The 11,162-nt window shown below is 43.6% G+C and overlaps 1 protein-coding gene across 1 annotated transcript; it reads right to left on the bottom strand.

Moving 5' to 3' along the window:
* Positions 1-7,866: 7,866 nt before the first annotated feature.
* LOC140427418 (protocadherin-10-like) lies at positions 7,867-10,410 on the bottom strand. The gene has a single exon (XM_072512952.1). The coding sequence runs from the start codon at positions 10,408-10,410 to the stop codon at positions 7,867-7,869; it is 2,544 nt and encodes an 847-aa protein (XP_072369053.1).
* Positions 10,411-11,162: the final 752 nt, after the last annotated feature.

Here is an 11,162-nt window from a genome sequence, read left to right as displayed (position 1 = left end):
AGGGTAGGTGGATTGGCCATGATAAAATGCCCTTAGTGTCCAAAAAGGTTAGGAGGGGTTATTGGGTTACAAAGGATATGGTGGAAGTGAGGGCTGAAGTGGGTCGGTGCAAACTCGATGGGATAAATGGCCTCCTTCTGCACTGTATGCTTTATGTTCTATGTTACATTCCTCGTAAAAGGGCCTTCCATAGTCGTCATCATTCAGCCATATTTCCTGTCCTTCTGCTGAGAAAATAGTGAAAATACGAAATGTGGACCATCAATTCACGAGGAGCTCTGTGCTTCAGGCTGATGCCAGCCTCTTCCTCCACCAGTGGATCTAAGTGAGGAATGGTTCACACCATGCTTCTTTGCTTGATGGGCCAGGCAATCCTTCATGTCGCATTTAACTAGCAAATGGTTTCAGGGCCGTAATGAAGTTGTGACGCAGTGATCCATATTTAACGTGACATTATTACGTTTGGTGATTTCCTGGTGCATGGTCAGTTCCTAATGCGTCGCTTCCCACGCCATTTGCACGTACATTTCAGTGAGAACTCTGAAGTTTCCAGAGATCCAGCTGTTAACCAGCTGCGATTCTTGGACTAAAAGTGCCATTTTGTGCTGTTCGGAATACCATCATTAATAGCTAGCTCTTAAGATGCTCGGGCACGGTTTGATTTGCTGCCTTTCTTCAGACACTTGTGGCAAGATTTGGGGAAAAACAGGGAGCTAGCGGTAGTGCTTGTGTGATAAATCTCAGAGCGCGTTCCAGTTGCAAGTTAATAAGTTGTATTACGTCATTATTCCTCAAAACAGCGTTGAAACTTCCTCAAATTACTAATGCTAAGACGAACATTTCTTATATTATACCCGAAATATTATATTCACGCCCGAAAAATGGCGTATGCAACATTAAAGAACTCGTCATTCCGTTTTGTAATATACAGAGCAGTGCGTAATTGCAACCACTCATTGTAATGATCTCCCGCCTCATTTCTGTAAGTCTTTAGTGAAGTAGACTTCCAAATTCAACCAACTAAGTCACAACTGGCTTGCCTTGCAATCGCTTTTCCTGGTTTATTGCCTTGTATTCAAAAAGATAAGTATATTATTTTAAAGTTTTCTCTGACTGTGTTGAAATATTATTCAATAAAGCTCTGAAAGTAAGTTATGAGAGAATAGGTGGTACAGCGAAGTAACATATTTACTTTTTAGGATGTTGATGCTACCTCATTTGTAGGAATTAATGCATTTTCCTGACCATAAGAGGTTTATGTGAGTTAAGCTTGATTGGAACCCCTTCCACAAAGGTTCACTCCTTCCACCAACAACCCACAGTCTAAACCACCCCATCCAGATATACATCGCTCACGCTTGGTCGAAATTCTGCATTAAAGTACGGTGGGCACCCGACCACATCGACTGAAGCGGTTCAAGGATGCAGGTCAGAACCACCTTCTCAAAGGCAATTCGGGGCGGACGATGAATGCTGGCCTAGCCAGCGAAGCCACATCCCTTGAATGAATCTAAAATAACACAATTGTAAATTGGTACTGTTCCACTGCGCTGTGTTGTTTCCAGCTTCGAGGGTCCAAAGCTGATTAGTATTCAGAGAATCACATAATCTCTGATGTGCAGAAGGAGGCCATTCTGCCGATTGGCTATGTACCGACTCTGTGAAAGAGCACCATACCTAGGCCCACTCCACCACCCAATTCTTCCCGAACCTGTACATCCCTAGACACTAAGGGGCATTATTTTTACGATGGGCCATCCACCTAACCTGCACGTCTTTTGACAGTGTAAAGAAACCGGAGTACCCAGAGGAAACCCACGTAGCCAGGGGGAAAGCGTGCAAACTCGACACAGTAAGGGTGGAAATAGCACAGAATGTACTTTGGTGGGGGACTGCATTGTCTGTCGGTAGCACCATTGGAGGCTGGGCTGGCCGAGTCCTAAATGGGCTAGCTGATAGCCTGGGGCTGAAAGCAACAAACACGAGGGAAAAACAGAATAGACCTCATTCTCACCAACCACCTGCCGCAGATGGATCTAGTATCAGTATGAGTGACCACCACAATTTTTGTGAGGAGGATATACCCTTCATATTGAGGCTATCCTCCCGTGTGCTCTGTGGCGCTACCACCGCGGGGAATATGCTATGTTTCTCACAGATCTAGCGAATAGAGATTGGACAACAATGAGTCACATTCAGCCATCAGCAGAAGTAATGGACTCAGCCACAATTTGTAACCTCATGGCCCGGTATAACCCCCACTGTGCGATTACCACCAGGCGAGGGGAACACGCCTGGTTCAATGAAGAGAGCGGGGGGCGGGCCAGTAGCAACAAGAGACGCCCTAAAATGAGGATTTAAACTGGTGCAGCTACAACACAAGGATTATTTGCGTTCCAAATAGCATAAGGGACAAATGTTATTCAGAGCCATTTCGCAACCAATGGATCAGATCTCAGCGATGCAGTAATGCCACATGTAGTTGTGAAAGGTGCTGGACAATTAACCGTTCGGTTCAGGTGATTTGTCCAACTTAGACATTTCGGATTCCACTGAACCTTCTCCTTAGTGATGGCCACTACACTCCCCGCTTCCCCGTGATTCTCCTGAAATTTTGGTACCCCACTGGTGTCTTCCACCGTGAAGACTGACGAGTCACTAGTCAGTTCCTCTGTCATTTCTTTGTTTCTATTAATACTTCGCCAGCCTCATTTTCCAGTGGCGCAATGTCTATTATTTGCTCTCTCTTACCTTTTGTATATTGAAAGAAAACTCTTGCTGTCTTCTTTTATATTATTAGCTAGCTTACACTGATATTTCATCTCCTCCCTACTTGTTTCTTTATAGTTAACCTCTGCTCGCTTTTAAAGGCTTCCCAATCCTTTGGATTCCCACTAATCCTCGCCACCTTGTATGTTTTTTCTTTTGGTTTTATGCTGTCCTTGACTTCCTTCGTCAGCCAAGGATGCCTCGTCCTCTCGTTAGCCTGTTTCCGACACCTTGAGATGAATTTCTGTTCTGCCTCCAGAATAACCCCCCAAAATCCCGGTCAGTGCTGTTCTAATGTCTTCCCTACGAGGCTCCCCTTCCAACCAACTTTGTCCAGATCCTCCCTCATGTCTTTGTAGTTACCTTTAGTTAATTGTAATACCGTTACATCTGATTCAAGCCTCTCCCTCTCAAAGTGCAGGGTAAATTCTGTCATATTGTGGTCACTGCCCCCGAAGGGTTCCTTCACCTCAAATTCCCTAATCAGGTCTACCTCATTACATATAATTTAATTCCTGACTAACAATGCAACCCCGCCCTTCTACCTATATGCCTACCCTTTCGACAGGACATATATCCTTGGATATTTAGATCTTGGATATTGAGCCCTGATCTCCTTGCAGCCACTTGTCTGTGGTGCTCACAACATCGTACCAGCCAATGTCAATGTGCGCAACAAGCTCTTTTCCCTTGTTTCGGATACTACAGGCAGCCTAGACAAGTACGTGAAGTGCAGGGACAAATTCAAAAAGGAAATAAGAATGTTAAAGAGAGGGCATGAAAAAAGAGCAGCAAGCATTGCCAAACAATTGTCAATAAAAACATCGTCAAACGACAACAAATTTGGCAAATACAGTAACAGAGAGCAAGGAAAATATGGGCGAAAGATGTGACGAACTGCCGAAGCGGAGGTGAGTGCGCGACGACATCGGCAGCGAAAACCATCCGGGAGAAACTAGTAACAACACCAACACCAGATCCATTCTCGTATTGCCCTCTCTGTATTGGACATAACTAATGCAATTGTTTCTCCGGCACCCAAATGTATATGTACCTCCCCAGTTTTTCCGCCTCCCACAGATAGGTGCCTACTTATTTGTTAAAAATAATATTGCTCAGCGTACAGATTTGCTGTTGTTGAGCTAGTGCACAATATCATACCAGTTTTTTTCTCTCTTCTCTTCCATATATTTTTATTTTGTTCTGTGCACATAACTGTAAATATACTTTGTTCAAAAGCCCAGTAAAAAACAATAAAAAAAAGTATTGTCAAACAAATCCCAAAGATGTGTTACCAATATATTAATGGTAAACGATTAGTTAAGGAAAACGTGGAATTTACGGAGATGAAGAAGAGAACTTGTGTAGAGGCTGTCGAAAGGGTTTTAATCTTTCTTTTTCTTTCTGTGTGTATAAAGGAAATGGATGATACCGATATAGTAGTCCAGGAGGAACACTGTGAGATATTGCATGGGATAATCTTAAAGAGAAAGGAAGTACCTAAAGGGGTGGAATCCTGGAAAGTTGGCAAGTCTCCAGGGCCAGATGTTTCTGAGGCTACTGAAGGAGGTCAGGGAGGACATAGTAGATAATCTAAGGATGATTTTTCAATCCTCGCTAGATACAGGGGAGGTACAAGAGGACTGAAGAAATGCAAATATGGTTCCATTAATTGAAAAGGAATTGAAGGAAATGCCAAACGATAGGCCAGTTACTCTTACGTCAGTGATGGGCAAATTAGCAGAATCAACCCTGAGAGGTAGCATTACGTATCGCATAGAAAGGCACGGACTAATCAGGGGTAGTCAACGAGGATTTAATAAAAAAAGTTGTTTCACAAATGTTATTGATGCTTTGAGGCAGTGACATAAGCGTTGATGGAGGTAGGGCAGAGGATGTGTATATAGATTTTAGCAAGGCGCTTGACAAAGTCCTACATGGCAGATTCAAAAAAGTAAAAGCCCATGGGATACAGGGCAATGAGGCAAACTGGACAAAACGTTGGCCCAGTATCGGGAAACAAAGTATGATTTGGTCGATGGCTGCTCTTGTAAGTGCAAAATTATTTCAAGTGGTTTTCCACAGGGTTCAGTGCTGGGACCCTCACTGTTCGTGTTGTATATTAGCGATTTGGATTTGAACGTGGGGGCGGGGGGGGGGGGGGGGCGAGATTCGGAAATTCACAGACGGCACAAACATTGGCTGAGTGGTGGACAGTGTAGAGGATAGCCATAATCTCCAAAATGATATAGATGGGTTGTTGGTGTGAGTAATAAAGTCACAGATGGAATTTAACACAGAGAAGAGTGAGGGAATACATTTCGGGAATTTACAAGTTATAGGGAGTACAGAATAAATGGGAATATACTAAGAGGGGTAGATGAAGTGACAGGTCTTGGCGTACCAGTACACAGGTCCCTATAGGCAGTGGTTCAAGCGGACAAGGTTGTCAAAAAAGCATATGGGATGCTCTCTTTGGTGGTGATGGTAGGGAACCTAAACTATTTAAAAACGTACCTGGATCTGCACCTTAACTGCTTAAGCTACAGGGCTGTGGAGCTAGTACAGGAAGGTGGGATTAAAAAGGACATTTAGGTATCTTCGGGATTGCATGGACAAGATGGGACGAATAACCTCCTTCTGTGCCTAAATTCGTCTCTGGTCTTTATGGGCTTTGTGGTTTCTACGAATAAGGGCAGATTTCATAGAAACCCACAAAATTCTAACAGGGCTAGCCAGGGTACACACAGGAAGGATGTTCATTATGGCAGGGAGTCCAAAACTGAGAGATAGGGGGGTCACAGTCTAAGAATACGGGGTAATCAATTTAGGCAGACCTTTTTTCACCCATAGAGTGGTGAGCCTATGACATTACTACCAGAGAAATCAATTGAGGTCAAAACATTGTATGTTTCCAAAGAGTTTGTTATAGCTCCTCTGGAAAAAACGGATCAAAGGATTGGGGGGAAAGTGGGAACAGGTTATGTAGCTCAAAGGGCCAAATGGCCTACTTTTGCTTCAATTTCCTATGTTTCTGTACTTCTTTTCAACTCCACGTTTAAAACTACGAATAGTTCTTCGTTCTGATTCAGACCAAGTGAATCATCATGGTCATGCAAAATCTCAAAGAGTGAAAGGTTGATTGTTTCAGACACTCTGCCATTGTAATTTCCGCTTGCTGAATCTGGGCACTTTTTGTTTGCTAATATTTGACTTCTGCCATTCCAGGAATGTGGGTGTTAACGAGATTAAGGATGAAGTTGAGATGAAAATAAAATAACAAACAAGTAACAAGCCTAACAGGCATGGATGGCTAATGAGGTGCGATTTGCCCAGAAACAAGATTTGTAGGAGTCGAGAGTCACTGAATTCCAAAAAATCAATAACATTGTTCACCAGAGATCAGTGGCTATACAGAAGGTATCTTCTAAAGGCAAAGCATTTGAAAGAGGTAGACAACAGAATACACAGAGGGGAATACCAAAGAGATTGAACAATATAACTATTGCCACCCCCCCCCCCCCCCCCCCCCCCCCCCACACACACACACCTCATTGGAGCCGTAGAGTAGTTGCCACCCAACAGCCAGACAAGTCAGTTCCAACAGTCATCCGAGCCACGGAGGCCTGTTCCAGCTAACATTTAAAGCCACAGCATATTGCAGAGACGCTCCTCCAAAAGACGCCATTTTGTGCCTTCGCTGAACGAGGAAGCGACGTTTTCCCGGACTTGGTCAATTACGCGCTATTGTATGTTAGCTATTAATTGGATTTTTGCTATAGAGTTCTTGAAATTGGATGTTCTTTGGGAAAAGGGGTGTGTCAAGCGAGGTCAGTGAACATTAGCATATTTGGGGAAAAAGAGGTAACTGAAGACACAACGGTGCCTTTAGTTATTCATATACCCCAGTGTCATAGAACATAGAACACTACAGCGCAGTACAGGCCCTTCGGCCCTCGATGTTGCGCCGACCTGTGAAACCACTCTAAAGCCCATCTACACTATTCCCTTATCGTCCATATGTCTATCCAATGACCATTTGAATGCCCTTAGTGTTGGCGAGTCCACTACTGTTGCAGGCAGGGCATTCCACGCCCTTACTACTCTCTGAGTAAAGAACCTACCTCTGACATCTGTCTTATATCTATCTCCCCTCAATTTAAAGCTATGTCCCCTCGTGCTAGACATCACCATCCGAGGAAACAGGCTCTCACTGTCCACCCTATCCAATCCTCTGATCATCTTGTATGCCTCAATTAAGTCAGCTCTTAACCTTCTTCTCTCTAACGAAAACAGCCTCAAGTCCCTCAGCCTTTCCTCATAAGATCTTCCCTCCATACCAGGCAACATTCTGGTAAATCTCCGCTGCACCCTTTCCAATGCTTCCACCTCCTTCCTATAATGCGGCGACCAGAATTGCACGCAATACTCCAAATGCGGCCGCACCAGAGTTTTGTACAGCTGCAACATGACCTCATGGCTCCGAAACTCAATCCCTCTACCCAGAAAAGCTAACCGTATGCCTTCTTAACAACCCTCTCAACCTGGGTGGCAACTTTCAGGGATCTATGTACATGGACACCGAGATTTCTCTGCTCACCCACACTGCCAAGAATCTTACCATTAGCCCAGTACTCTGTCTTCCTGTTATTCCTTCCAAAATGAATCACCTCACACTTTTCTGCATTAAACTCCATTTGCCACATGGTGTATATCAGTCTTGTTGTGTTTTTATTTTACTTTAATAAGCATTATATATTGATTATTGAAATAACGACTGTATTGGTTCCTCACTGCGTTGTAAATGGTTCCTCATGTTGCTCCAAACAAAAATGCACCACTAAAAAACAGTGTTTCACGTTATCCTTTGGGATTTTGAGACTTCTCAGGTAAAATCAATGGGAATTGTAATACTCAACCTTTCCCGATAATTTACTCTAAGCTACTATTTTGCATTATGACCCTTGACACTTCGCCTAGACTTCTCTATTTTTATCAACGGCGCATTGATTAGCCGTAATTATTAAGGACAGAAATAGCAAAATAAGTTCAGGTGCAAGATAATTGATAGATCTGCCTTTTCTCTGCAACAACTGCTTAAAGGCCAGCATTGCGTTGCAAACTTTCAACGGGTGCCTGGAAAACAAGAAAGAAACTCAAAATATTTTCTTCGCAGATGTACGTCACCTCACTATTTTCGGAGCTCCGGATGCGTGAATTATGGAGAAATTCGTCATTCCCGGTCGGTACGTGTTTCTTGCATGCGGATGACCTGTAGATGTCGGGGAACTTTGTATCCCTCTTAACCGTACTTGAAGCCGAACACGTGTCATAGCGGAAGCTTTGTGAAAGTGGATCTCCCCCGAAAACCTCGACATAGTTGGGACCAAGTTCCAGATTTCTGCTGGCCTTTTGAATTCCATTCAGGGAATACCGGTCTTCGAAACAACAACAGGTGTCCAGGTAACCGACATGGGCTCCAAACCGGTTCCTGTTTTTATGAACCTTAATAGCCAGGACAATTAAAACGACGAGGAAAAGAGATGATACCATGCCTAAAGATATAACTAAATAAAGGCTGGCGTCATTAAAGGAGCCGCGATCTTCTGACAAACTGCTCACGTCAGAAAGCATTTCAGTATCACCGTCCGTCAGTGATAAGATGATTGTCATTGTAGCTGAAAGCGGCGGTGAACCATTGTCCTTTGCACCAATAACCAACCTTTGCTTCGTAGCATCTGTGCCCCTAATGCCACGGATGGTCCAAATTTCACCTGTATCAGGTGAAATAGTAAACAGTCCCGGGTCAGTAGACTGGAGAACCTGGTAAGAGAGACGTGCGTTCTGACCAGAGTCGGCATCTGTGGCCGACACCTTGGCAACTAGATAGCCTGGTTCTGCGAATCGAGATACAGTCTCTGTTACTACCGATCCATAGTCAGGCAATGGATGGACGATCACAGGGGCATTATCATTCTGATCAAGTATTACTACCTCTACAGAGACGGTACTAGAAAGTGATGGGACTCCAGAGTCCCTAACCTGAACTTGTATCTGAAAATTTTTCAGTCTCTCATAGTCAAACGACTTTTGAGAAATTATAGTTCCTTTTTCTGAATTAATTTGGACATAACTAAATATTGACTCGCCCTGAACTTGTGTGCGTTGGATGGAATAGTTTAGTCGAGAGTTCTGGTTTAAATCTGGATCAAAAGCTGTCATCGAAAATATAGACGATCCAATAACATTGTTCTCCGTCACATAAGCTGTATATAAAGGTTGCGAAAAGCGAGGCGCATTGTCATTTATATCCGCGACTTCCACCAGGATGGCTTTCTTAGATGTGAGAGGAGGAGATCCTGAATCACTGCACAGAACTGCGACTTCATACCTGGAGACATTTTCACGATCAAGTATCTGTTTTGTCCGCAATGTTAAATATTTCTTGGACGATGAATCTAGTTCAAAGGGGAGGTTTTCGGTGACTTGACATTCTACCCGCCCATTTTCTCCTGAATCTTTGTCTGTTGCACTGATCAGAGCTACAACTGTCCCGGGCACTGAGTCTTCGGGTACTGGACTGAACAATGTAGCAACAGTCACCTCTGGGGCGTTATCATTGATATCCAAAACATGAACCAGCACATGGCAATAGGCAGGGACTGCATAAGGTCCATTGTCCATTGCTTGTACATTAATCTCAAAGAGATTGTTTTCCTCATAGTTTAAATTCCCTCTGATTCTGATTTCACCAGTTTTGGAATCCAGACTAAACAATTCACGGACTCTGACGCTTGTATGGCTCGTGAAAGAATATAGAATCTCTCCATTTGATCCATCGTCCAAGTCAGTAGCATTTAGTTTGTACACCAATGTACCTTTGCTTACATTTTCTAAAAGGCTGACGTTGTATACTGGTTTGGCGAATACAGGGGTGTTGTCGTTCGCATCTTGTACACTGATTGTGATCTGAGCCGTTCCTGACCGCTCAGGGACTCCTGCGTCTTTGGCAATCAGCACTAACCTGTGATGTGACACTGCTTCTCTATCCAGCGACCTTTTCAAAACTAACACTGGCATATTTTCATTCGCATTTCGACTCTCAACATTTAAAACAAAGTTTTCATCTGTCAGGAGCTGGTACGATTGCAGCGAGTTGCTTCCTACGTCTGGGTCGTGCGCAGATTCAAGTGGATACCGGGTTCCCGGTGCGGCCGCCTCGGAGATTTCGAGGCGGAACTGATTTTTTGGAAATGTCGGAGCATTATCATTTACATCCAGAATCTCCACCTCAACATCGTGGAGACGGAAAGGGTTTTCCATCACTGTTTCTAAAGACAACAGGCACGTCGCACTCGGTCCGCAGAGGTTTTCTCTGTCAATGTTTTCCTTCACAAATAAATTTCCATTGTTCAGATTTATGTCGAAATATTGTTTCTTGTGACCAGGCACAATCCGAAAGCTGCGAGCTTTGAGCTCCTGTAGGTCTAAACCCAAATCATCTGCGATATTCCCAACAAAGGCGCCCAATTGAAGCTCCTCAGGAATTGAGTAGCGAATCTCTCCAGATATTTGACCGAAGACGTAGACACAATATAACAGTGACCATCTGAGCAGCCAGAATCGTTTATTTTCTCTCATTGCCAGCACAAAGCATTCCAATTCTTTCAGCCGAATGCTCCGTCACTCGAAATATTTTTAAAGTACAATTTTCCAGTAAACGATAACATTAAAATATCAACAGATTTAGAATTCAGGGTATTATTGCTCACCGACCATCTTATTTCTGTGAAAAATCACCACTTGTTCGTGTTCCAGCCGCTGCAAGCTGCCTGCTCCGCTGCTCGGCTGAGCCTGAACGTGCGCAATGGAAGATGGGAAGGGAAGGGGGCCAGTCAGGATCTCCAGACACATTGCAGCTTCTGATTGGCGGATGAGACAAAATCACACAGGACCTATCAGGCTTGCGAGCAACTCTTAAAGCTGGTATGACGCGGAAAATCATTCTGTCGATTTGACATTTATGGTTGTTCAATCAAAAATGCAACTAGACAATTTTTTTAAGGTGAGGCTGGCATCTATCTACTAATACCTCCTTTAATAGCAGTCCATAACCTTACATAATCGGTTGAGATGAACAAAAAACCCTTGAATACGAAATTTTGGAGGTTCTGCGAAAAAATAAATTCTATTTAATTAAATCCAATTAAATTTCGTTATCGGCAACTTTACTCCAATTTGCAGTGAGCGTACTTTTAATGCATGTTAGAACTGAAAGCAGTTCTTTTCACGAAACGTCGCTTTTAAATAACGACTTCCCTTTCCCACTGAGTAAGAATGATGCAGATTCTCACGGGTAAGTAATTGGTTGGCAGGGTAGCATAGTGGTTATC

Source organism: Scyliorhinus torazame, chromosome 7 (genome assembly GCF_047496885.1).
Source record: "Scyliorhinus torazame isolate Kashiwa2021f chromosome 7, sScyTor2.1, whole genome shotgun sequence".
NCBI classification, from domain to species: Eukaryota; Metazoa; Chordata; class Chondrichthyes; order Carcharhiniformes; family Scyliorhinidae; genus Scyliorhinus; species Scyliorhinus torazame.
The sequence above is the reverse complement of the archived record's forward strand: the minus strand, read 5'-3'. Positions and strand labels throughout refer to the sequence as shown.

What these genes read in the sequence shown, in the direction of transcription:
- LOC140427418 (XM_072512952.1), bottom strand. Translation starts at nt 10,410, where the DNA reads ATGAGAGAAAATAAACGATTCTGGCTGCTCAGATGGTCACTGTTATAT.